General features: G+C 42.4%; 1 protein-coding gene and 1 pseudogene across 4 annotated transcripts; both read right to left on the bottom strand.

The window, feature by feature from the left end:
* Positions 1-721: 721 nt before the first annotated feature.
* Positions 722-18,022, bottom strand: LOC147872714 (uncharacterized). Of its 3 annotated transcripts, XM_087355040.1 has the most exons (11): positions 17,733-18,022; positions 7,948-7,996; positions 6,312-6,380; positions 6,001-6,121; positions 5,337-5,422; positions 5,006-5,159; positions 4,347-4,483; positions 4,036-4,156; positions 2,493-2,578; positions 2,162-2,315; positions 722-1,639 (listed from the first exon to the last, which is right to left on the bottom strand). In XM_087355040.1, exons 2-11 carry the CDS (start codon positions 7,978-7,980, stop codon positions 1,482-1,484), a joined length of 1,119 nt encoding a protein of 372 aa, XP_087211166.1. In that variant the 5' UTR covers positions 7,981-7,996; positions 17,733-18,022; the 3' UTR covers positions 722-1,481. The 3 variants fall into 3 exon arrangements, with proteins under 3 accessions (XP_087211166.1, XP_087211168.1, XP_087211167.1); XM_087355042.1 differs by lacking the exon at positions 7,948-7,996; XM_087355041.1 differs by lacking the exon at positions 17,733-18,022 and having other exon boundaries at positions 7,948-8,357.
* Positions 18,023-20,480: 2,458 nt separating this feature from the next.
* Positions 20,481-26,565, bottom strand: LOC147872713 (cell division cycle protein 20 homolog; annotated as a pseudogene). The gene is made up of 7 exons (XR_015536958.1): positions 26,523-26,565; positions 25,608-25,917; positions 24,534-24,713; positions 23,402-23,529; positions 22,880-23,027; positions 22,161-22,262; positions 20,481-20,882 (listed from the first exon to the last, which is right to left on the bottom strand). The product of XR_015536958.1 is annotated as a cell division cycle protein 20 homolog (transcript).
* Positions 26,566-27,420: the final 855 nt, after the last annotated feature.

Below are 27,420 nucleotides of genomic sequence, written 5' to 3'. Positions count from 1 at the left end.
TTCACATTCAATTGTTCACACTGTTTTGGTCATTTCGTTGAATAATCAAATTTGTGATCTAAGGCACTTACTTCATAATTTTTAGTAAAAATTTCCCGAAAATCCGCACATCACTTCGCAACTAATTAAAAGACATATTGTGCATAAGAGTGTCAAAGTGACTCTATCAAAGGTTAATTAGTGAGCAGTGTTCTGTTTTGAGTGTTTGTGTGTTTTAGTGAAGTGATGTGTTTAGATTTTGTCGATAGTGAAATTCTGGTTGTTTCTTGTGATCAAAATTCTGTATCAACATGATGTCCCTGTATAGGACGATTAAAGGTACAGGGACACAGAAGAGGTCCAGAGATAGAAGGTAAGGATCTTCATAGTACAGCAAGACAAAGATAATAACACCGGTCCCTTGCCAACAGCCGCGATTTCTTTTTGAGACTAATACACCATGTTACGTGTTCGAATTGGGGGGGGAGCATAGAATAAGATGCTGCAATAATTATTCACTATTTAAAATTGTATTTAAGCTGCTAATATAATAAAAAAATGTATGCATTCAGATATAAGATAATAATGCAAACTTATTACCACCAAACTTGGCGAGACAGATGAGGGGAGGGGGAGGGGGAGGGAAATAGGTGAGAACAGACAAAAATGGAGCCAATGTGGGATCTTTAGACAGAATACAAATTGAGGAATGAGGACAGGAAGAAGAAATAAGAAAACGAAACATAATTAAAATATATAATAACAATAATCGAGACTTGCAATAACAGAGGAACCAGCATTTTAAGTGCCATCAGGACATCAACATCAAAAATCACATAAAACATGTGGCAGAGGTTTTCTATGGTCTTCGGGGAGTGGATTTGAAGACCACATCAGGCACAGGCCGTCCTCCTGTTCGTAAGGCGTAGCTTGAACTCAGCATCCCCTCTGATCATTTGGCCCAAGTTTCTACTGGGCTAACAAGTATTTATTTAGATTTAGATTTACCCAAAACCGCTTATTGGAAAGTCCTTTTAACCCAATGCAGGTGAAACACTAACTGCACAGAAAACATGTATGAAAAGTGAAGAGAGATCGGTAAAAAATAGGAAGCAAACAATATTTTTGTTGCAATGTCTTTATTTTAAACATCCCTAAAACATTTGGCAGCCACAACAAATACGATGTGAGGTCTGCTCTGTCTCCAATTCCTCCCAATTTTGCAGAACTAGTAAATGAGATGGAGCAGTGGCTTTGTACTCATTAGCTGGGACCTGGTGATGAAATATTCATGGTGAATAATTACCAAATTTGTTGTGGCTGCTAAAAAGTTTATAGATGTTTAAAATATGTTTTCTGTGCAGTTTGTGTTTTACCTGCATTGGGTAAAAAGGACTTTCTGATAAGCGGTTTTGGGTAATGAAGGGAAAAGTTTGGGAAGCGATGCCCTAACAACACGAGACAGAAAGACAACCTCCACCTGAACCAATTATGGAAGTCCCTTATAGACTGTCCGAAGTAACTAAGGAAGCCTCTGACTCAGTGGCATTGCTGTCATGACCTGGTCCTAGGCCAGCAGACATATCATTCGTTTCTTCCAGTTTTCTTTCTCTAAGATTTACAAACCGACTGGTCGCTTCTCCCAAGACGAATTCCAAAACTGTAAAGAGAAACAAAGGAATAAGATAATGGAAAATAAGAGAACGCAAGTGGATGTTACCAAGCAAATAATATCCACAAATGTACATATCTCAGTAACCACTTTGACTATTACAGAAATTACCTGCTTGCATGGAAACCAAAGGTCCATTGTCATATTCGCAAAATACCGCCATTGTGCCCTGTCATGAGTAACGTGAATCTATTCCTCAGCCTCAAGCCATATTTCTATAAAATATAATATTATCTTCCCAATTAAACGTCTGTTTCTGAAGTAAGAAGATGTTCTTCACCAGAGATTACATGGATAGAATTTGGTACGATTTTATCAAATTTTCTATGTCTACATGCCCTACCAATCTCATATTTGATTTAATCACCCTAATACTACTTGGTGAAAAGTACAACTTATTTCGGCAATTTGTTCTCAAACACTCGAAAGTGAATAATAAAACCAAAATCATATCTCACTTTCAGGAGTTAAGAATAGTGCAACAAATGCATTAGTATGAGCAGTACTTACGCATAAGATGGTCGGTAATTGTAATGTAGTTTAAGGATGCCTCAATGCTGACATGACTTGTTATATAGTAAATCCACAAGATATAAGTATACAAATCTTTCAGCAGAATAATCGAGGAAACCCTCAGGCCTGTTCGCACCCACTGCGCTTTGTCCTAGTAAACAAAAATATCATATAAGTGAGAATTCATGTTTTCATGACAGCAAGTATTAAGATGGATGTATCTTGGGTTGTTGTGAGGTATAGACTGGTAGAACTTTAATAAGGTTTCAGATATGCTGATGATGGAGGCAACAAGGGCCTCTGAAACGTCATTGGGCACATTACTCACCGTGAATATTCCATACAGCATCATAGATCCTGTCACGATTTTCAAAGCGGCACACAGCGCGCACACATCCTGCACCACCTTATGGACTGGAAGAAAAAAAATCTCGATTATAGAGTTTACACAGACAGCAATTTACGCTAAAAAATGTTAATGACCAAAATTTGTTTGTTTACTTCTACCACTTTAGCCTGTGTGCTACTTGACTTGTGTCGTAAAGTTGCATGTCTGTATCAAAGGAACGCACATCTAATGCGAGTTTAAATCTCATCACAAAACCGATCACGAGAAGAGCAGAATCACAAATAGTACTGATGAGTTTTTTAAGACTCTATAAGGAGAAATTTGGATAGTTTTTGACGAGAAAACGTCTTTAAAATCGATGCCGGGTGTGGGGAGGCAATCGCGCCCAAATGAGCGACAGTTTCTGTCGAAGTAATTTCAAACATCAATAACTCGGCTAAAAATAGACATAGCGCCGCCATCTTAGTCTCGTTTTAAAGAGGAAGGACGACAATGTGTGCCAGTACCGCTCCGACATTCGTGGCGGCCGGATGTCGCGAACTGCGCACGCGCAAAGTGAACCCACGATTTTCGACTTTCCGGATTCGACACGGGATCATATCTCGGAGACTAATTATCCGATCCGAGTGAACCAAGTGTTGTTTTGAAGAGGAGTGAATATATGTTACAACTCATCCTCGCCTCCAAGTGTGTATCTCAAAAACTCAAAAAGATACGAGGCTGTGAATTTGAAAAAGTTTGAAAATTTCCCGATTTTCTTAAAATGTCGCGATATATGAGGGCAAAGTACAACCAGAATTACAAAAATCGGGCACGAATGCGTAGAGCACAAAATTCCAAAGAGAATGACACAGAAAACGCCGGGCCCGGACCCAAAACCAACGCGCAGTACCGCCGCGAATATAGGCAACGTAAGTGCGCTCTGACAACTCAGGCGGCATCTGACGAGCCTGGATGTGGATTTCGTTGCTGATGAGATGGAGAGTGCAATGGAGGTCGACCCAGACCCATCGGGCCCACTTGGCATACACAATATGGCGACGAGGGCCCAAAATTGGACTTGTACCGGGGCCGACAACTACTTTAAAATTTTTGTTTAATTTCAATATACTGTACACGATTGACGTTTTCACGAAAATAACTGCGGCAGTGTCCGACACTGCGTATCAATTTTTTTACTCAAGAAGTTAACTGTCGCGCCTTTGTCATTAATGTACAAAATATCGAAGTCTGACCGCAGACAATTTTATGTAATATATTATAATTAATAATTCTCGAATGAAGTGACCTTTTTGGTTATACTTATTTTTGAAACTGCGCAGACCTACTACTTTTTATTAACATCGCTGTAACTGGATCAATGCATTATGGTCTCTCGATACGTCACACCCACAAGCATTATGAAAACATACAAATTTCAACCAAAACGAACGGCTGGGTGGCGAGATTTCAATTGAGACAGAGACTTCATCGCTCTCACAAGCCAGATAACAACTGGCCTTTGGCATGATACAGTACGTACCTGGCTGCGGGCCGAAATACTCCTCCCACAAAGATATTTGCCTGTCTGGGCTGACGATGCTGCCATCGGAGAGAAAAATCAATTCCCTGTGACCAGCTGATAACTCATGGATGGATTTCCCCTGCACACCAAGAACATATACAGTTAGAGATGCTTAATTAGAAAAAAATAATATTCCATACAGTTATGATAATGGTATTTTAATTATGTAATTTTAAATTTGTAATTACTAAAAACAAACACTACCTCCGTTATTTGAGTTCCCTCTAATCAAAGAATGTATAGTAAGCAATAATAAAACAAGCACGTACCAGGGTCAAAACAGCAAAGCAAATTGCCAGTAATCTGCAGAAAGTTACTTCATTTATGTTTGAATCCGTTTTCTCGGGTTTTCTTTCTCTAAGATTTACAAACCGACGGGTCGCTTCTCCCAAGACGAATTCCAAAACTGTAAAGAGAAACAAAGGAATAAGATAATGGAAAATAAGAGAACGCAAGTGGATGTTACCAAGCAAATAATATCCACAAATGTACATATCTCAGTAACCACTTTGACTATTACAGAAATTACCTGCTTGCATGGAAACCAAAGGTCCTTTGTCATATTCACAAAATACCACCATTGTGCCCTGTCATGAGTAACGTAAATCTATTCCTCAGCCTCAAGCCACATTTCTATAAAATATAATATTATCTTCCCAATTAAACGTCTGTTTCTGAAGTAAGAAGATGTTCTTCACCAGAGATTACTTGGGTAGAATTTGGTACGATTTTATCAAATTTTCTATGTCTACATGCCCTACCAATCTCATATTTGATTTAATCACCCTAATACTACTTGGTAAAAAGTACAACTTATTTCGGTAATTTGTTCTCAAACACTCGAAAATGAATAATAAAACCAAAATCATATCACACTTTCAGTAGTTAAGAATAGTGCAAGAAATGCATTAGTATGAGCAGTACTTACGAATAAGATGGTCGGTAATTGTAATGTAGTTTAAGGATGCCTCAATGCTGATATGACTTGTTATATAGTAAATGCACGAGATATCAGTGTACAAATCTTTCAGCAGAATAATCGAGGAAACCCTCAGGCCTGTTCGCACCCACTGCGCTTTGTCCTAGTAAACAAAAATATCATATAAGTGAGAATTCATGTTTTCATGACAGCAAGTATTAAGATGGATGTATCTTGGGTTGTTGTGAGGTATAGACTGGTAGAACTTTAATAAGGTTTCAGATATGCTGATGATGGAGGCAACAAGGGCCTCTGAAACGTCATTGGACACATTACTCACCGTGAATATTCCATACAGCATCATAAATCCTGTCAGGATTTTCAAAGCGGCATACAGCGCGCACACATCCTGCACCACCTTACGGACTGGAAGAAAAAAAGTCTCGATTTTAGAGTTTACACAGACAGCAATTTACGCTAAAAAATGTTAATGACGAAACTTTGTTTGTTTACTTCTAACACTTTATCCTGTGTGCTACTTGACTTGTGTCGTAAAGTTGCATGTCTGTATCAAAGGAACGCACATCTAATGCGAGTTTAAGTCTCATCACAAAACCGATCACGAGAAGAGCAGAATCACAAATAAATAAAATAAGGAGAAATTTTGATGGGTTTTTTTACTCAAGAAGTTAACTGTACAAAATATCGAAGCCTGACCGCAGACAATTTTATGTAATATATTATAATTAATAATTCTCGAATGAAGTGACCTTTTTGGTTATACTTATTTTTGAAACTGCGCAGACCTACTACTTTTTATTAACATCGCTGTAACTGGATCAATGCATTATGGTCTCTCGATACGTCACACCCACAAGCATTATGAAAACATACAAATTTCAACCAAAACGTACGGCTGGGTGGCGAGATTTCAATTGAGACAGAGACTTCATCGCTCTCACAAGCCAGATAACAACTGGCCTTTGGCATGATACAGTACGTACCTGGCTGCGGGCCGAAATACTTCTCCCACAAAGATATTTGCCTGTCTGGGCTTACAATGCTGCCATCGGAGAGAAAAATCAATTCCCTGTGACCAGCTGATAACTCATGGATGGATTTCCCCTGCACACCAAGAACATATACAGTTAGAGATGCTTAATTAGAAAAAAATAATATTCCATACAGTTATGATAATGGTATTTTAATTATGTAATTTTAAATTTGTAATTACTAAAAACAAACACTACCTCCGTTATTTGAGTTCCCTCTAATCAAAGAATGTATAGTAAGCAATAATAAAACAAGCACGTACCAGGGTCAAAACAGCGAAGCAAATTGCCAGTAATCTGTAGAAATTTACTTCTGTAAAATGCGACCTCATCTGAAAAAAACAGCATTTCATTAAGATACAATGTCTTATTTTTTATTGCAATGACAGTTTCTCAAAGTCAAGACATGCGACAAATGAGTTTATAGCGCATGCATTTACAAATACTTATGTATGGAGTCGATTACTTAATTATAATATAGTTATATCCACAACTAGACGCACCAATATAATCTAGTATTTTGAAATATCAAATCTAAAACTTCTTGACGATGGTGAAGAGTCAATTGAATAAAAATTTACTTGGATATTATCCATTGTCTAGTAAATATAAAACGTATAACGACGTTTCGGAGATGGGACTCTATCTTCGTCTTCAGGTTCCTACACAGTTGGGCCCACTAGATAGAGCTAATCCCTATCTCCGGACAAAGTAAATAAAAAGGCATTACCACACCATCCATCCGTGGGACGTAAAAGAATAGTATGTAGAAATCAAAATTCATAAACACGATTAAAGCCAGAAGACAAAAAACTCACAAAAGTTGGGAATAAATACACATGAATATTAATTCGAAACTCGATGCCCACCTTGGATTTCTTGAGAGATGACAGGTATCCAAATAGGAGATATCTCAAGAAATCCAAGGTGGGCATCGAGTTTCGAATTAATATTCATGTGTATTTATTCCCACCTTTTGTGAGTTTTTTAATCGCTTTATCGTGTTTATGAATTTTGATTTCTACATACTATTCTTTTACGTCCCACGGATGGATGGTGTGGTAATGCCTTTTTATTTACTTTGTCCGGAGATAGGGATTAGCTCTATTTAGTGAGCCCAACTGAGTAGGGACCTAAAGACGGAGATAGAGCCCCATCTCTGAAACGTCGTTTTACGTTTTATATTTACTAGACGATGGATAATATCCAAGAAAATTTTTATTCAATTAATATTTTGAAATGTTTATTTAAATTACGTCAGGCCTTTGCAATATTCACGGTGTGCTGTATTGGACGAATTAATTATTACATTAAACATGAAAAAGTATAAAAATCAAAGTGAAAGTTACTGAGATGAGTCTACGAACATACACGGAACCTCCGCAGAACACCGGCAGCGAGATTCCTTAGACTAAACACACACGTAATTTTAAACCTACTAACTAACTAAATGGCTTACCGAACCCGAAGGTTCATCACCGAATTAACCAAAGCCCTCCACCGGACGCTGTCCTGGGCCAACAAAATCCAGTCTCCTTCGACTCCTATCTCCCATAGATCCCGTCTGACATTATCCTCCCATCTACGTCTAGGTCTCATCAGCGGTCTCATCCCCTCAGGCTCCTCACCCGACAAGGTGGTGATACCTTCGGGAGGATTTTAAACCTACACGTATATAATTTATTTATAAGCCCACTCAGTATGTTACTTCTTTGATCTCAGGCTCCACCAACTTTTCGCTGATGAACTGTCATTAGTTTCACAGAAACGAAGATTGATTTTGCCTATTATTGATGCACGAATAAAACGTAAATTAACGGGCTACATTATTTGCATTTCTTATAAAGTATTCAGACATGTAACTAGATACTAGTTTGTTCATCTACGGTTTAAACTTACCTTATTTCTGAAGCTTGAATAAATTTCTGTCATGATCCTGTTTACACAACTGTAAATGAAGACAGTCAAATATGAACTCAACAACACTCGATGGAGAGAGTGGAGGGCAGTATCACAGATTTGTTAATAATTCTTATGTAAGACAAGTAATTGTGATATTCTAAAACGTTTTTAACAGCACAAAATTATCTACTCCACGACGCACTCCTTCTACAACCGATTCACAGCTCAGGTCTTAACGCAATAACGAAAGCCAACCAACCAAACCAACCAAAAAGCTAACTGAGGGCGGAGGCCTGCGTAAGCGCAAGCATCGTCCCTACCTAGGTGAAACCATTCCTGCACACAAGGTGCATTGCTGGAAATGGTAAACGGTCTTAATATAAAAAAACCCGGAAATTTTGCTAACGCTAACGGGGTTTCGTCGTGGCGGGAGCCTCGACCATTCAAACTGGGATCTGTTGCTGCTGGTGGGAGTTTATCCCGTCAGGCAAGTTGTCCAAAGGAATTTGGTTGGTTGGATTTCTGGGGTTTGAACCCAGAAAGGGAGGGGCCGTTTCGGCGAAGGCCTCTGCGGCATGGGGGGAAGATCACTTCTGCTGATGGCCTCCATGATCGGGGGGGGGGGAAGGGTGGCGGGCCGTGCCCCTATTAAGTTATACCCTGGCATTCGCCTTACAACTGAGGAAAAGCACGGAAAACCTCAGTCAGGGTAGCCGAGTAGTCTAACCACTCGTTGTGCCGACTTGGCCGTCTTTTGGGGACGGCCTCGGTGGGCCTGCTGAACATCGGTCGCCCTCGGTTGCCCTTGGGCGACCTCTGTCCGTTCTCCACTCGCGTGGTCGGTTTTCACACCACTCTCCACTCGGTCCCACCGCCAGTCGACTCCTGTCCATCTCTCTCACCACTCTTCCCACTGGACACACGCTTGTCCTCCACTTTCCTACTCGACTCAATCTGTCTCTCCTACTCAATAACGAAAGCCAACCAACCAACCAAAGAAGCTAACTGAGGGCAGAGGCCTGCGCAAGCGCAAGCATCGTCCCTACCTAGGTGAAACCATTCCTGCGCACAAGACGCATTGCTGGAAATGGTAAACGATCGTAATATAAGAACGGAAATTTTGCTAACGCTAACGGGGTTTCGTCGTGGCGGGAGCCTCGACCATTCAAACTGGGATTTGTTGCTGCTGATGGGAGGTTATCCTGTCAGGCAAGTTGTCGAAGGAATTTGGTTGGTTGGGTCTCTGGGGTATGAACCCAGAGAGGGAGGGGCCGTTTCGGCTGAAGGCCTCTGAATAACGAAAGCCAACCAACCAACCAAAGAAGCTAACTGAGGGCAGAGGCCTGCGCAAGCGCAAGCATCGTCCCTACCTAGGTGAAACCATTCCTGCGCACAAGACGCATTGCTGGAAATGGTAAACGGTCGTAATATAAGAACGGAAATTTTGCTAACGCTAACGGGGTTTCGTCGTGGCGGGAGCCTCGACCATTCAAACTGGGATTTGTTGCTGCTGATGGGAGGTTATCCTGTCAGGCAAGTTGTCGAAGGAATTTGGTTGGTTGGGTCTCTGGGGTATGAACCCAGAGAGGGAGGGGCCGTTTCGGCTGAAGGCCTCTGCGGCATGGGGGGAAGATCACTTCAGCTGATGGCCTCCATGATCGGGGGGAAGGGTGGCGGGCCGTGCCCCTATTAAGTTATACCCTGGCATTCGCCTTACAACTGAGGAAAGCACGGAAAACCTCAGTCAGGGTAGCCGAGTAGTCTAACCACTCGTTGTGCTGACTTGGCCGTCTTTTGGGGATGGCTTCGGCTGGCCTGCTGAACATCAGTCGCCCTCGGTTGCCCTTGGGTGAACTCTGGCAGCCCTCATTCGGCACGAGTGTCTTCCGAGTTGCCGAACTAAGGGGTTCCCCACACCAGCTAACCTCGAGTCAAACCTCTCAGTTAGTGCTCTGATGTGGTCGGCAAAGAAAGGGACCCCCAGATCCTCATGTATTTGCCTGTTACTAACGTACCAGGGCGCGTTAGTAACAATTCGAAGACACTTGGATTGCAGAACTTGCAGCTTCTGGACGTGGCTGTGGGCAGCTGACCTCCAGATCGGGCATGCGTAATCCATTATGGGACGGATGAGCTGCTTATAGAGTAGTACACCGTTCCTGATTGACAGGCCACTTCTCCTATTGATAAGCGGGCCTAGCACACCTAATCGTTGCGCTGCCTTCTTTCCCACTTGGTTGACGTGCGCCGACCAAGTAAGCCCGGCGTCAAGGGTGACCCCCAGATACTGTGCTGTTTTGACCCATTGGATCGGCTGTCCGAGGAACTGCACTGCTCGGGGCTGTTGGATGTGTCTTCTCGCGGAAATGAAGAGAACCGCGGTGCTCTTCGAGACGTTGATAGCAATCCTCCAGGCCCTGAGCCAGAGCTCAAGTCTACTGAGGTAGGTCTCCAGATACCTGACGAGAAGCGTTGGGCTACGGGACGTGACTACTAGAGCCGTGTCGTCCGCGTATTGTGCTAACTCGACGTGGCGGGACGGTGTGGGTATGTCGTTGACATACAGACTGAAGAGCACAGGGGAGAGAATTCCGCCCTGCACAACTCCAGCCCGCATGGTACGACGTGTGGACATGGCCGACTGGAAGGATGTCTGGAATGTCCGGTCAGCGAGGTAGGAAGAGATGGTTTTTACCAAGTACGACGGGAAGTTGAGGACGGTCAGTTTGTATAGGAGGCCTTGGACCCAGACTGTGTCGAAGGCTTTGGCCACGTCCAGGAAAACCGCGCCGGTTAGCCGCTTCTCATCAAGGTTTCTGTTGACCCTTTCGACGAGGCGAGCCAGCTGTAACGATGTGCTGTGTCTGGGTCGAAACCCAAACTGCTCGTCGCGCAGCAGCCCGCGTTCACTGACCTCGTGTAGGACCCTCGTTAGTAGGATTTTCTCGCAGAGTTTGCCGACCGTGTCGAGAAGACTGATGGGTCTATAGGAAGAAGGTAGCGTGGGGTCCTTCCCCGGCTTCAGTATGGACACCACTCGAGCGTGTTTCCATGCCGAGGGGAAGTGTTGCCTGCGAAGGACCGCGTTGAACACTTTCGTGAGAAAGGTTACCGCGCGTCGTGGGAGATGTTTCAGGACCCTGTTCGGTATACCGTTGGGGCCCGGAGCCTTGCCAAGCTTGAGTCCCTTGATGGCCTGGGCGACCTCCGATGGACTGGTTAATTTTGGTTCATTTACAGGGGCATACTCGTATGCTCGCATCGCCTCGTTAACCATGTCAATTGTAGTCAGGTCCGACGGGTAGTCTACCGGCTGGAACTGGACCTCAAGGCTGTCGGCTAGGGCTTCTGCCTTCTCGGGGTTCGAGAGAGCCAGTCCTCCCATCACTAAGAAGGGGGGCGACGGAGTGGGGACTCGCATCACACGCTTGGTCATTTTCCAAAGCGACTGGTCCTCGCAGTCCAAGGATTCGAGCGTGTCGCTCCACTGTTCGTTCCGCCACTCGTTGAGACGATAGGTCACCGACCTCTGGAGTCGATTGACCTGGGTCTTAAGAGCGGGGTCTCTTGTGACCTGCCATCGCCTCCTCAGCCGGTTCTTCAGGCGTATTTCATCTCGAATACTAGCGGGTAGAAGCGGTCGCCTGTCAATGCGGGGTCGAAGCTTGGGAGCGGACGCTGCTGTGGCTTCCAGGATAGCACTGGTCAGCTCCTCGACGCACTTGTCAATTTCTTCCTCGTCGTTTACCACGGGGTTCCCCGGTAGTCTGCTTTCGAGGCAAGCCTGGAATGCAGCCCAGTCCATTCTCGCGAAGTCCGGGCGATCAGGCAGGTTTTGAAAGGACGATCGGCACGTGGTGTCGACGAGGACGGGCAGGTGATCTGAGCTGAGTGCGGGGCAGACAGTCAGGTGCACCGGTAGGACGAAGTCCTTGATGAGGACAATATCAAGGACGTCAGGTGTGGCGTTGTGTGTGTAGGGAGCCGTGGTTGGAGAATCCGGCCCGTAGATGAAGCAGGAATTTCTGTTGGCGTAATCACGCAGGAGCGAGCCCCTAGTAGAGATAAGGCTAGAATTCCAGTCCGTGTGTTTCGCGTTGAGGTCACCAGCCAAGAGGACCGGGAAACCCCCGCTCAAGCACTCGGTCAGGTCCGACTCTATCCATGGCCGGGTGGGTGCGAGGTATGCCGCCACTAGCTTGACTTTCCTGGTTGCCAGTACCAGGTGAATGGCGGTTGCTTCTAGTTGTTGTAGACCCGATACCGGCACAGGGTAATGATCAATGCCCCTGCGGACAAGGATCGCTGTGCCACCCCCTAGCGTCGGGCGGTCCGTACGGTGGCAAACGTAGTTCGCGAACCTCAAGGCCCGACCCGACGTGAGGTGCGTCTCGTTCAGGAGGCAAACATCGACTCCGTAGTCACCGAGGAACTGCTCCAGCTCCAGCTTCCTGTCGCGGACACCGTCGGCGTTCCAGTAAGCCAGCCGCAAGGCCTTGCTACCGTGTCCTCTAGGCCGTGCAGTCATTGTCGGCCATGAAGAGGAGAACGGTTTTGAGGAGGGCTCGCGGACGAGACCCCCCGGGGGGGAGTGAATGGATCGCGGCGAGGAGACGTCGTGTCAACTCAATGCAGACCCGTGGTGAGAGGGTTTCCAGGATATCTGAGATGTCCTGGAGCGGTGATTGACCCTTGGGTGGGGTGGGGTCAGTCTTTTTGAGAGCAGGTGCTGTGGGATTTGCCACCGGCGCCACAGGACGAGCGGGCTTGGCACGGCCGCCCTTGGGGATAGTCTGCCGCTCAGTCTGTACAATGGCTCCAGTTGGCGTTGGGGCGGGGTTCTTCATAGCCGCAGCCTTGACGACGCGGCCACCACGGACCACGTGGTTCCACCCAGGGCCCAAGTTCTCCTGCTCGAGGGAAGGCTTAGCTAGCGCCGATTTGGGCGCTGGCAGGCGCGTGGAGACGTCGTCCTTTCGGCCGCGATCCCCTTTCGCACGCTGTGCAGCGGCCGTCTTGGCTTCCTTCCACTTACTGCAACCTCTATAGTTCGCAGTGTGGTTGCCTCCGCAGCTGCAGCACTTAAGTTGTTGCTTGGGGGTGGCACACGACCCGGATGGGTGAGCGTCCCCGCAGGCCACGCACCTGGGTGCATAACCGCAGTTCCGCTGCGTGTGCCCGAAGCGTTGGCACCGTTTACACTGCATGGGCCCCTTTGGTGCAACATATGTTTCTACCTTGACCCGCAGACCGCAGATCTCAGTAAGGGAACGCACTTTCGCCACGTCGGGGCCTCGTGCTATCGACACTATAAAGTGTGGCGTAAGGGGACGGTCACCGTCCTGGTCCATGGCCCGGCGCCTCGATCGCAGTTGCATGACCCCCTGCACAGCAATGTGCATGGCGGCCAGCTCCTCGCGTACCTCGGCCTCAGGCATGCGCACTCCCAGGTTTTTAATCAGCAGGCGCACGCACCGATCCTCAGGGAGGGAGAATGTGTGAAAACTCACACCCTCGCCCTCATCGAGGGACCGCAGGACCCTGACGGTGGCCCGGAACCCGTCGGCGGTCTCAGGCACAAGAGCCAGAAGGTCTCCCTTCATCTGCGCCACGATCCCGCAGGCCAACTCCGCGCGAATCCTATGCAGGAAGCTGCGTACGTCCTTCACCCCAGAGACGTACACCGGGGTTTTGTTACGGCGCTCCCCCGGAGCCGTTTTGTCCACTTGAGCGTTGGAAGAAGAAGCGGCGTCAGATGACACACCAGTGAGCGGCCCGGACAGGTCCCCAGTCACCTCCATCGAGGAAGAGGGTCCCGGCTGGGAGCCGGGTCCCTTGGCTGAGGGCTGCACTGTCCTGCTCATGGAAGCGGTGGATGATGTTGCTGCTACCGACGGTCCATCGGGCCGATGAACTTTTGCCGGTGCCGGCAGAGAAGGTGACTGGGCTCCGGACAGTGGCCCGGGCGTCGGGCGCCTGGATGCGGGTTCCAACGAACCGCTCGAATTGGACAAGTCCAACTCTTTGGCTTTCCTCTTGCCAGTGTTGGCTCGAGTAGGCCCTCCGACCACGGTCGTAGCTGCTGTATTTAATGCTGCTGCCACTGCTGCCCGCTGTCTTTGCTTTTCCGCCGCGATGGCGTCCAGGATCTGCTTCTGGACCTGTTGGAACACTTCAGGGAGGTGGGCCTTCAGAAAGGCCAGCTCACCTCCTTCCATGTCTCTCAAACTTTGTTCAATTGTAAGAGACCACGACGTCCACGTCACAGATTTCTCAAACTTTGTTCAATTGTAAGAGACCACGACGTCCACGTCACAGATTTCTTAATAATTCTTATATAAGATAAGCACTTTCTATTTTCTAAAACGTTTTACCAGCACAAAAGCTCAACTCCGATTGTCCACTCTACTCTACCAATAACGAAAGCCCATTGTTGATGCCAATATATACTAATGCAACAATGCCGAGTAAACAGATGACGCAACAATTAGTTTCTTAGGTAAAGGAATGGAGTGCAATACGGTTCATTCAGGCAATTATACTGCATGTATAAGAAACGAGAAAAGAGCCTTACGGGATGCTCAGGCTAGATTGTTGCAGGTGTGGGTTAGAAATTCCAATGCCTTTTCTTACATTGTTATGCAAGCAGGTGTTCACGTAAAAGCTGACCATTGTCGGTCAATATCTGCACATTGTTGGTAGTTGAAGAAACAAAACAAAGATAATTACTCTAGCTTATAGTTTGTTTGTATTCAGTCATAATAGAAAGTACTTTCCCTATAAGGAGAGAATAAATTTAAAAATAATCGGAAGAGACATACCCTTATTTAAAAATAACGCCCGGTTTCAGTATAATTGATTAATTTTAAAGATGATTTTTGAGGGGCCCGGGCGCTGGGCCAAAGAAAACGTTTCCCCCGTTCGGATCCCGGGAAAGATGTTTTATGTTGTTCGGATAGCAAGCACTAGGGAAGAGTGGCGCTAAGGCAAATTATGTTTTTGTTCCTGGGAAATGATTTGACTGACTAAAGTCACAAGCCCGAAAACTGTCTGGGACCCAGAAGATGAATTTGTAAGAAACTGTCGTATTTCCCCTTAGTAAATACCGCAGTGTCCACTGGTCATGTGTGAATTCAAAATTGAGGGTTGACATTTCTTTACTCGTTCGCTTGTGGCTCCTGAAGAAGAAACATGGCGCGATTATTCCTCTAGACACATGAGAGAACACAGGAAGGTAAGAACTCTGGAAAAAGTGTCCTGAGTTCGATTTCCGGCAAGGGAGCTTCCTTTAGCACCGAAACTAAGCGAGACAGAAGAAGGGCGCAGGGATCAGAGTTTTTGCTTCGAAGAGGAGATTTCGGAAACGAAGGCCTCGACACTGAGTTCGAGTCCCAACAAGGATGGTTTCTGTTGACGGGAACGCAACCGCGATAAAGGAACGGCGCCAAGACAAAATCCTTTCGTTTCGGAGAGGAAATTGCAGGGTCTAAGGTCACAGACACGAATACACAGTCCTCGGTTCGAGTCTCTGTTAGGATGTTGGTATCTGGGGTAATTTTACGGGCGTATTAAACGACGCACGTTTAATGATGAGGCCTGTAATTAATATAATTAATCTGCTGATTTTGTGTGGTTATAGTATACCATGTATTTTTATTTATTCGTAGTTTATTTAACGACGCATTTTCAGTAGCTCCGAGTAGCACACGAGCATTAAATTCATTGATAAATCCTCGTACGTAAATAGTTTTATTATTTGGAAACACAAAAATAGCTTCATTCTGTATTACTGTCGACTAACACGGATGCCACCAGATGTCTCAAAAGTAAAGTGCTGTGCAATTTGTAGGGTTACCCAAATATCAGAAAAGTTTTTGTGGTAACTTGGCCTCCTTGACTGTTTTCAGTTACTAGAGCAGGGCGCTCCTTTCGGAGCTCCTAGGGAGGGTTGGTCAAGTTTGTAAAACGCCACCAACCTTGTGTAAGTAACTAAACTAACCGCCCCAAATTGAGGGTTAAAACAATTGACCAACCCCCCCCCCCTTCTGGGAGGTTGGTTGCGTTTTGAAATCTTAAATAACACGATAAAATAACTCCCCTTCGGCGGGGGTAGTTTAGTGTCTCATTCAAGTATTTTAGCCCTTTAGTAAGAAACTAAACTAACCCCCCGAATGGCTGGTTAAAACACTTGACAACCCCCCTTCGGGGGGTTAGTTGCGTTTTAAAATCTTTAGTAAGACACTAAACTAACCTCCCCTTCGGGGGGGGGGTAGTTTAGTGTCTCATTCAAGTGTTTTAGCCCTTGAGTAAGAAACTAAACTAACCCACCCGAATGGGGGGTTAAAACACTTGTTGCGTTTTGAAATCTTAAGTAACACGCTAAACTAACTCCCCTTCGGGGGGTTAGTTTAGTGACTCATTCAAGTGTTTTAACCCCTGAGTAAGAAACTAAACTAACCCCCCGAATGGGGGGTTTAAACACTTTAAATTCTTGAGTAAGACACTAAACTAACCCCCTTCGGAAGGGTTAGTTTAGTGTCTCATTCAAGTGTTTTAACCCTTGAGTAATAAACTAAACAACCCCCCGAATGGTGGTTAAAATACTTGACGAACCCCCCTCCGGGGTGTTGGTTGCGTTTTAAATTCTTGAGTAAGACACTAAACTAACCCCCCTTCGGAAGGGATAGTTTATGTCTCATTCAAGTGTTTTAACCCTTGAGTAAGAAACTAAACTAACTCTCACCCCCCCCCAATGGGCGGGTTAAAACTTTTGACTAACTCCTCCTTCGGGGGGTTGGATGCGTTTTAAAATCTTGAGTAAGACACTAAACTATCCCCCTTCGGGATGTTAATTTAGTGTCTTATTCGGAGCACTTTCTTTAATCTGATTTTTTACTTCTTTACATCGCTGTTCAGAGGCCAATTTTCTTGGTCAGTCAGCTTTCTACGTCCAACCCCACCCTTGCAAATTTTCGTCTGATTTATTTCCCTTCTGTTTCTGTTGAATACGTTTTTCTACCTTTATCAATGTAAGTCTTACTTCGCTTTCCTTCATTTGTTAAATAGTTCTGATGTTTTAGTTCTTTACCTCGCTGTTCAGAGGCCAACTGTTCTTGGTCAGCCAACTTTCTACGTCCAACCCCACCCTTGCAAATCTTCGTTTGTTTGTTTTTTGCTCTTCTGTTCTCGTTGAATAAGTTTTTCTGCGTTTATCAATGTAAGTCTCCCTTCGCTTTACTTTATTTGTTAAGTACGTCTGATGTTTTAGTTCTTTACATCGCTGTTCAGAGGTCAAAAGTTCTTGGTCAGTCATCTATCTACGTCCAACCCCACCCTTACAAATCATCGTTTGTTTGTTTTTTGCTCTTCTGTTCTTGCTGAATAAGATTTTCTACGTTTATCAATGTAAATTTCCCTTCGCTTTTCTTTATTTGATAGATAGGTCAGATGTTTAAGTTTTTACGTCGCTATTCAGAGGCCAATTGTTCTTGGTCAGTCAACTTTCTACGTCCAATCCCACCCTTGCAAATCTTCGTCTGTTTTTCTACATGTGTCGTTAATATGGTCTCGTTTATCAATGTAAGTCTCCCTTCGCTTTTACTTATTTCTTAAATAGGTCTGATGTTGTAGTTCTTTACGTCGCTGTTCAGAGACCAACAGTTCTTGTTCAGTCAACTACTTACGTCCAGCCCCACCCCTGCAAATCTTCGTCTTAAAATCGATCAAAGTCAGTTTTCATGATACTTTCATAATCGTAATATATCGAATGAGTATCAGTTTACCTTGTAGGAGTTGTTAGAGTTGGTACTTCAAATACTTGATAACTTCTTCTTTCACTTTTCTGATGTTTTAGGCCGACTGTCAGTCAATATTCAAGAATGCGATGTGCTGCTTCTGGAGCAGTGACAATGCGACTGGGTTGATAATTTTTGATTTCTTTGTTGTGAAGCGTTATTTGTTTACTCTGCATTGTTGTGTTGTACTCGGCATTGTTGTGTTCCACAACAATGCCGAGTAAAGAAATATCTGTTGACATTGTTGATGACGTCATTTCTTGAAGACAACGACTAATCACAAATTTTTATAGTAAATAGTAAAAAAGAAGATAGATATACTAATACAACAATGCGGACGACAGCTGTGACGTAATAATTAGTAAAGGAATGACGTGCAATACGGTTCATTCAGGCAATTATACTGCATGTATAAGAAATCAATAATGATCCTTATGGCATGCACGGAAGAGATTGTTGCAGGTGTGCTTTAGAAATTCCAGTACCTCTTCTTATTACTTATTTAAAAGAAACCGCCCGGTTTCAGTATAATTTATTAATTTGAATGATGGTGTTGGGGGGTTTCGGGCGCTGATGAGCCTATCACCCCTGGGCCAGAGAAAAATGTTTCCTTCCTTCGAATCCCGACAAAGATATTTTCTGTTGTTCGGACAGCAAGCACTAGGGAAGGATGGAGCTAAGATAAATTCTGTTTGTTCCTGTGAAAGGATCTGATTGACCAAGATCACAAATCCGAAAATTGTCCTGAGGCCCAGAAGATGAATTTGTAAAAAACTTCCATATTTCCCCCATAATAAATACCGCGGAAGTTGAAATTGAGGGTTGGCTTTGCTTTACCCGTTTGCTTGTGGCTCGTGCAGAAGAAACATGGCGTAATTATTCCTTAAGACAAATGAGAGAACGCTGGAAGGTCAGGACTCTGGGAAGTGTCCTGAGTTCGATTTCCTTCAAGGGCGGTTTCTTTAACTCCGAAACTAAGCGACAGAGAACAAAGGAGCCAGGATCAGAGTTTTTCTGCTTCAAAGAGGAAATTACCGAAACAAAGGCCTCTACACTGGGTTCGAGTCCTGACAAGAAGAATGGTTTCTGTTGACAGGAACGTAACCGCGATAAGAACACGACGCTAAGGCAAAATTCGTTCGTTCGTACTTCAAATTTTCTAGGTCCAAAACTGGAAGTAATGTGAGTAAACAGCTGGCAGCATAATTCTGATCATTTGTAATTAATGTCTTCATGTTTCTCCATTTGTGGCTATTTGTACGTCCATTTCAGTTACATGTACCAGATAGTGTTAACCAAAGATGTCAGCATGTTTGCCTAATCTTAAAAGAACATTAATTATTTTTAAGGACTTTGGAGTCATGAGACTATGTTCCATGGCAAATTGATGTTTAAGACTATACTTTACTTGGACATCCAAATTTACTGTTAGACAAATGGACAGCATAGTAGACTGGTGTTTGTGCAAAAGTCAGATATGCTAGTATGAGTCTTCTTGGTGGGACTTTTTTAATGCATATGTTGTGTTTGCATTTAAATTGTACATTTGTATATTATTCAGCTGTTTTTCAAAATTTCTATGTGGAAATCATACAGGAAGATATTAGAAATAGATTGTGGTATTTGAAAGAGAATGTCTAATTATTGTTTGTCTTTAAACAATATGCAGTAAAATTAACATTTATTAAGGACATAACAGCTGTTTACTGATAAATACATCTGTGGCAAAATGAAGGTAGCATTTTCAGTGCATGTACCTTGAAACCAAAGTGTCCTGGGCCCAATATGTTGTGTTATTAATATTCATTTCATGGACTAACCTATTGTACATATCGTTCTCAAGTGCATCAGGAAACACAGTTACTACTGATATTGGATAATTTTTCACATTCGGTGTATCTCCTTAGTTGATATTACTTAATGGGTGATGAAACAGAGATCAACAATCTTTCAAAAAGCGTCATCCTATTTCATCATAACCTCGTACGATTGATTTTAAGTAAGTAATTTTACCTTCTTATCTCAGCTTCAGTGGATGGAATAATTTGAATAATGGGCATCTAATGGTACATGAATCTTTTAAATGTAAAACTGCATCTACCTACCCCTTTTAATATACTGAAAGCATCAGCAACTTCCGACTCTTTCCTTCTTATTGTTTCCTCGAACGTATTTTTCCTCTCCTACCTTCAGTGTTCTAAGCTATTCATGTATTATGATCGACTTTTGCTCTAAGTCTACTATAATGCTGTCCTTCGCTACTTTTGTAATTTCACATTACTTACTGGATCACTCATTCATGATACCAATATTATGTCAGACATTGACCATTGCCTGATATGTGTGTGGTATACACATTTCAGGAGTTGGCTTTACTCTTGTCTTCAGATGATGGCTGTCATTATACAGACAGATTATGTTTTGTTGTTAGTTAAATTCTCATTTTATATTCATTTGCAACATGTGCAGTGACAGCACAACAAATGCATATACAATTAATCTGAATTACCAAAATGAATAACAAACTTCTCTGATCACTGTCCTCCAGGAAAGTGGTATCTGCCTTTCCTAACAGAGACGTAATGATTTTACAGTTTCTGAACGTCACCATACGAAGTATGAATATTGCTAATACAATTTTCTATGAATAAGATTGTATTAATACATTCATAAAAGTGACCACTGTGAACAGGTGGGTGAAAACTGAATGCAATTAATAAAAAAATACTGTTGTAATAATTTAAACCATTTAATAAATAAATAAAATTGTATAAATAAAACAAATAAATGTACATATCACCAAAATCACAAGCAGTCCTGCATAACACTCCACATAAGTATGCATCTTGAACATTTATGTAAGTTACTAGACAGTTCACAATAACAACAAATTATTTGTTCACTCAACATCAGGATTTCAATAGATATATTATTATTATTATTTGTGTGACCAAACTTCATCATCAAATTCCCTTAAACATGCTCGGAGCAGCCTTAGAGTCTCTTATCTCTTTCTTCTTCTTGGCAGGATCAGGAGCAAAACATTTCCACAATCTTAAAGTTTCATCTGCACCAGCAGACGACACTGTGCTTCCATCTAGAGACATAGCCAGTTGCAATACCAGTTAATTCAGCAACCTGCAATTAATTCAAGACTTGATTTAATTAACCTAATCCATGCTCTAATTTTATTGATAAAATTACGCAAGGACCAGTTCTCCAGCTTTGGGGTTTGGGGTTTGGCATGGGGCCAATAAACTCTTGCAGTAAAAATACAAACTGACTCTGCCCGCAGAAGGTGGTACTGGTATTCGTGTTGTGTTAGTGTTTTGTTTGGACGACAAGATCCAGTCTGACATTTAGATGAAAAATATTTTATGGAAATACTTTATAAATTTGTACGGGGACCACAGAAGTTATTAACGTCTGTGGTCCCTGGACAAATTTAAAATATTCACCCAGTGCAATGATGAAAATAAAAGAGCTTCAATCCAAATTTAAGGATCATAATTCTTATGTTAAATAGTAAAATTCTGAACTACTAGATTAATGGCAGCAGAGAAGTGATTTTTAAGAAGCAAAGACTGAAATACTAAAAGAGATAGGTAAAAAATTAAAAAATGAGAGAGAATCTAACAAAGAACAGAATGAGATGGTATGGGCAATGGTTTATTAAGAATGAATAATAGACAAATCCCAAAGAAGGCTTTCAACATGAAAGTGAAAGGAAAATGTTCACAATGGAGGCTGTGATAAAGATGGGAATGACAGGTTAAGAAACAAAACAGAGAGAGAAGGAAGGTCAAGAGGAAGAAGCATAGGAGGTGTGGTTTGAGACCAAATTAAGAGGCCAGGAAAACCACCCCATTTTCTTCTTTCATTCCCTCAAGCACGGCAGAGTAAAGGTGATGGGAACAATATCAAAATAAACATAAGTTACAAAGTTTGCCGTGGCAGTATTGGAAAAACATTTTCTGAGATTTCAGGTTCTCATGTTGGTGCCATGTACTGCGGCATAAGTACGTATACTGACTCATGATTTATGATGAAGCAAATAGAGAGTGGGGGAAGAAGACTTCCGTTTACAAAATATTTGTTAATGGGTGCCTGACTGGGCATCAGAAACATCCTGTTTTTCGTGCTAAACACTAAGTCGGACAATAATATACAAAAGTGGCTGGTAACACGAGCCTTTTCTACAAGAATTAAATCTCAGCCACAGGATGCTCAAAAATAACTGTGAAATAACTCTATCTTCCAACTAAACAATTATATATGTATAATTTTAAAATACATGAAAATATCCTGAGTGAACTTTTGTAGACATCTCCCAATACAAACCTTTCAGAAATAACCAATTCATTTTCAATCGCTTCTCTATTAACATTTCATCTCACTAAAATAATGATCATTTACCTTTGTCATTGATGGATATTTCCAGATAATTAGTTGATTATTTGCGTAACCATGACCTGAGATGAGTTCTCTGTATGTAGCTGACCACTGAAGACCACATAACTGTAAGAAATTTTTTACAGTGTAAATATTTCAGTGGATTCAAGGAAGTAACAAAATCCACTAAATAACCCAGTCCAAGGAGACAAATGGCTGACAGATTTAAAAATGCAAGACAATTATGAACTAAGAGGATGAAAAAATGTTTAACCACATATCGAGACTTTTCATTCATAAACCTTCCCTTAGTTGTAATAATGTCAAACATACAGAAGACAGTGGTTGAATGGCCATTTTATTACAAGCTTCAACAAGATAATCATGCAGTAGTTAAGCAACAGTCCACACATTTGAGATGTTTGTAAATTGACAAACACAAGTCACGTTACTTATTTGTTATAAAATCTTCTCAAATGATCAGACATGTCAATGTGGAGTGAAAAATCAATGTTTCAGATACTAGCTCCGTCTCCATTATCAGTGTCTCTGAAATGCTGGTTTTTGACACAACACCAACATGGCGGCCTAGATTTTTAAATAAAACAATAATTATCCACTTAATAACTATAGATGTGCTACTGTACCAACCAAATTTAACAGTGCATCAGCCTAAGCAGTTTGTATTTTCAATAGTCATGGCAGTCAAGGGGTCATAAATACAGTAAATATCCAGGCCTTACCTGAGACTTAGTGTCGATGGTGTTGAAACAACAACCAGTATTGCAATTCCAAAAGCGAAAGCATCTGTCACCTGTTCCACCACCACTTGCCAATATGCTAGGCTGCCATGGGCACCATGCCAATGCCTTCACAGCTGCTTGATGTGCACTACAAACAAACACTGGAAATTACAACACAGCAGGAAAATACGCATCTCTCTATTGGAATGGAATGTCACAATTTTTACAGTGCAATTCTACTAAACTGAAAACGTGTTTGTCATTCCCTTGTGAAAATCATTTGTGTGTCTAGAGCAATGATGAAGATGGTCCCTGAAACACTGGTGATTTTTAATCAACTGATGTGACTGACAGTCCAAGAATGTTTGACTAAAATACAATCAAGTTACCAATACTGGAACAGTTTCAAGATAAAATATATGTCTACAATCACATTTTATTATTTTCATGGAATTTATATGATAGAGTACAACGTCCACTCATCTCACAAATACGAAACTACATCATCAAGTATCGACTTACCTGAGAGAGTATAAAGGTTGGGGTTGCGAGTAAGCTCGTCCTGCAACAACTGGCCAAATGTACAGCATATTGTCATTTCCACCACTAGCTAGGTATCTGCCATCTGGAGACCACTTTAGTCCACAAACCTGAAAACAGTGAAGTTATCAATAACACATCCAATATAAATGACGTTATGACCGTGGGAGTTTTCTCAAGAGACTGCATGCATGTGAATATTTTAATCTAAAACCAGAGATTAAGAGGGATGGGAGGGGGAAAATGCACATTTTAGTAACACTTATCTGAAACATTGCCTTTTTATGGTGGTCTGAAATCAGACTTTGCAGCTTCACTTTAACTGCAAGGAAGATGGACAGTCTGGGCTGATGGGAAACAAGGCGCTAGAGAGAAGTTGGGTAAGGAGAGAGATTATAAGTGGCCCTTTTAGGGCTCTTTTCAATAGGCGTGGACCATTTCCATCTTCCTTCTTCATTCCTGGTCTCTGGCTGGACAATCACCATGGCCTGGTCCTTTTCCTAACCCTATATAAACCAACCACTTCCCAACACTTCTCACTTCAGCCTTTGGGTTGGAGACAGTATGTTCCTCTGAAACACTGGTAACTGCCTACAAGTTCACTCTGTCACAGCCCATGATTAGATATGTAGTGGCCTGTCTCTGCAAGTGGTATGAGAGGTTACTAATTTCTTGAGATGAGGTATAGTGCAAGGTTTCTTGCAGCGACTCCAAGCGAATAAAGTATCTTCATCGTATGTTACTGTAACAATTAACTTTTGATTTGTGGAAGGTGTGTCGAGATTCATAGCGCCAGTGTTCCTTCCCAAAACTATAATCTTTTCCTGCCACGAATATATCACTACCCTGTACAGAAACTTAGGTCCCTGCAGTTAACAGCGTAAGTTATGGCATGACCTTTGGTGTGGTGGGGAGGGATAGCAGACCAGGGTACTTCTAAAACTGGCCTACATAATGTTTGTAGTTTGTCAGCAGAAGTGATTAAATGGTGGGTAGTAGACCTTCATTTAGTGTTGTGGGAATGAATCTGTCTGTGAACATGCCAATGGATTCTGCATAGTTAGCACAAACTATTGGCTCCATCCTCGGGAGTTCTCTATGCACGGTTTCTCACCTCTTGTGTATGAGAAGAAAACCCAGCCACACTGTGATCTCTAAGTCGAACATCATCGTGAATGATCTGACCACTAGCAGAACCACTGCTCAGAATGTAGGAATTCCACGACAGAGAGCTGACACGTGCCGAGTGACCGCCCATGATACGTACTCGCTTCATGTTGCTGCAATCCCACAACTTTGAAAGCAAAACAATTCAATTAATCATTTTGAGTATTATAAAATTCCAAAACAATGAGAACCCAAAAATATTCATTCAAATGTCATGAAATGAGGGCAGAACTTTTTTTTTGAATGGGACAGCAGATAAAGGAATGCATAAGGCACTAAACATTTGCAATTCCTGAACTACTATTACTACCACTATCATTTTTATTTATTATTTTCAAACCACAAACCAGCCTCAAATCCCATCATCTTGTTGCTGTCGTTGTTTTATAATTACTTCTGATCTCACACAGCCCACGAAGTGCCAACTTATTGTTTACTACAGTAATACTGTTCACATAAATAGTTAAGAGAAAGAAAAGTACTTTCAAGAATAAATATCCATACAAACTACTAGCAAATGTTTTCTTCACACTGTGACTGTGTTCAATGAGGAGCTGGTACATGACATTTTGTAATTGTCACTTTGAACCATGCTCTGCTCTTCAACCACGTTATTTAAAATACATTTTACCATCTGATTGTTCCTTCTACCAACAACACCACCATATTCATATGAATATAAGCTATGTGCATACCTAAGTCACACCTGAATTTCAATAAGATATAATTTGCAAGCTGCATCAAAACTTCTAAATTAATTTTCCCTCAGGTACCAGTGATTTTCTCTTTTTAGAAAAACAAAGGATGTCAGTTTCTCCAAGCACCTACTGTTATTCTAAGTTAGTCCATAGCCACCACTCATTTTGAATGTTTAACGTCAATATTGTCACATCAAAGAATACAGGTGTTTCATCTACACTTCCCACTTAACATGAAGGTAACATCTTTCAAGAGCAGGCAATTTACATGCCGCTAATTCTGTTAGTGGATAAATATAAACTTTTTCGGTAACATAACAAACCTGTATAACTCCCATATTTGTTCCCACAGCAAGACAATCTCCTTCTTGCATCCAACTCAGAGAACGCACAAAATCACTCCCTTCCAGATTGAGCAACTTCTGAGTCGCACCAGTACCAGCATTCCACAGATACACACGGTGTTAAGAGCAACTGCCAGAATGTTGTTCGGACTCCAATCGACCAGGTTCAGATCTGAAATAACAAGGACTATTACAACAAAATCTATGACTGAAATTTGAACAAAATTTTTTAAAGAGGCACAGTGTATTATGCATAACCAAAAACTGTGCAGCTGTAAAAATACATTACCTTTTTCAGAAAAGCCTCAAACTTTAATGGGTTATCTCAGATTCAGATAGAACTAATTATGTCCACTGAAGGACATTCTCTGTATGAACACACACATACAGAGAAAAATAAAAACAATGGAGATATTATTGAGGTAAAAGACCTTTTACAACGTAACAGAACAATATGTACATATACTCTGACTGCAAAAACATGTAAGGTGAACCAGATTCAACACATTGCTTGAGTGGTGTCCATTGTACATTAAGTCATTTACACAGGGTTTGTGCATACAATATATTCAAAACTGCATCGCACAGATGTTTATTATGCCTAGGGTTTCTTGAAATAAACTGTACTGAAATCCTGATTTATTATGGTAATATTATAAATAAATATATCCACTAAAAAGCACCATAAGTGGCAGCTCTTCACAAAGGGTTTTCTTCAAAAGAAGTTGCATGAAATAATGAAACTCCTTCAATCTTCTGAAAATGCCCTTAATTGACATAAAGAAAAATCAGTATAAACCAAAATATTCTCTTCGACCAGAAATAAAAGGCCTTGAATTATAATCTAATATCAATGGATTAGATTAAGCATCATAACTGCAGTGTATATGTCACCTTTCAGGAAAACACTGCTGAATGGCTTGGACGCCTTCAACATTCGATACGACTTATTTCCAAAAACAAAAATCACACATTTCATCTGTACCACTGCTATTACTCAGAATAAAATAATGTTCATTCTTAGATAAGGCTCTGGTCTCGCTTCCATCATATTTATTGCAACCGCCCTTCCGCAGACTGCGTTCTTCTTACTCTGGTTGCCCCGGGATCAAACTCAGTAGCGTGCCCGGTTTGCTTGCGGTTACAGCTTGATATAACGCCGGATAAAGCGGAAGGATATAAGGAATAATAATTGGTGTAGGGTTTGTCGGCGAGCAAGATTGTCCGACTCTCAGGGATTATACGGAGACTGTGATAGTTGGAGCGGCCGTGCGCCAAGGACGTGAAATCTGTGGGGATGATCAACTGCAGACCACACCGAAGTCACCTTGGAGACGTTTCACCTTTTATTTCCTTTCGAGACACTGTAGTACAATACGTTATTCTGATTGTAGGGCAGCGTGATGATTCGGCTGTTGTATTTATAATTGTAAGAATCAAGCAGAAACTGTCTGCTTGCCTTGAAGAAACAAACTGTTGTAATTTGTACTTGAAATTTTGATGAATCGAGCAGAAACTGTCTGCTTGCCTTGAAGAACCGGACTTTCAGAGAGCGAGCCCCAACGCAATCTCGCTTTTTATATTCCCGCAACGTAACTGTTCTTGAATTTTGAATTGAATATGACAATCCGATTCGTCCCCCAAAAAGTCACTTATGACGTCGGAAACGTGCCGAACAGCCACATGCAAATTCCATTGGTCCGAGTCGTAGTGAAGCAGCAGTCATCTGGCAATCGTCACTCCACACCTACTAGGGCGCCCCAAACCAACGGTCACTAAACCGAATGTCGGG

This window comes from Zootermopsis nevadensis, unplaced genomic scaffold (assembly GCF_977971745.1).
Source record: "Zootermopsis nevadensis isolate Lab colony 2312 unplaced genomic scaffold, Znev_1.0 Znev_ptg000024l, whole genome shotgun sequence".
Lineage (NCBI taxonomy): Eukaryota > Metazoa > Arthropoda > Insecta > Blattodea > Termopsidae > Zootermopsis > Zootermopsis nevadensis.
The sequence above is the reverse complement of the archived record's forward strand: the minus strand, read 5'-3'. Positions and strand labels throughout refer to the sequence as shown.

Excerpts from the sequence above, each read along its gene's own strand:
- LOC147872714 (XM_087355040.1), bottom strand. The coding sequence starts at position 7,980 with ATGACAGAAATTTATTCAAGCTTCAGAAATAAG. Across the intron at positions 4,157-4,346 it reads GCTTTGCTGTTTTGACCCTG|GGGAAATCCATCCATGAGTT; the intron begins GTACGTGCTTGT and ends CTTGGTGTGCAG. Across the intron at positions 2,579-4,035 it reads GTATTTCGGCCCGCAGCCAG|TCCATAAGGTGGTGCAGGAT; the intron begins GTACGTACTGTA and ends TTTTTCTTCCAG.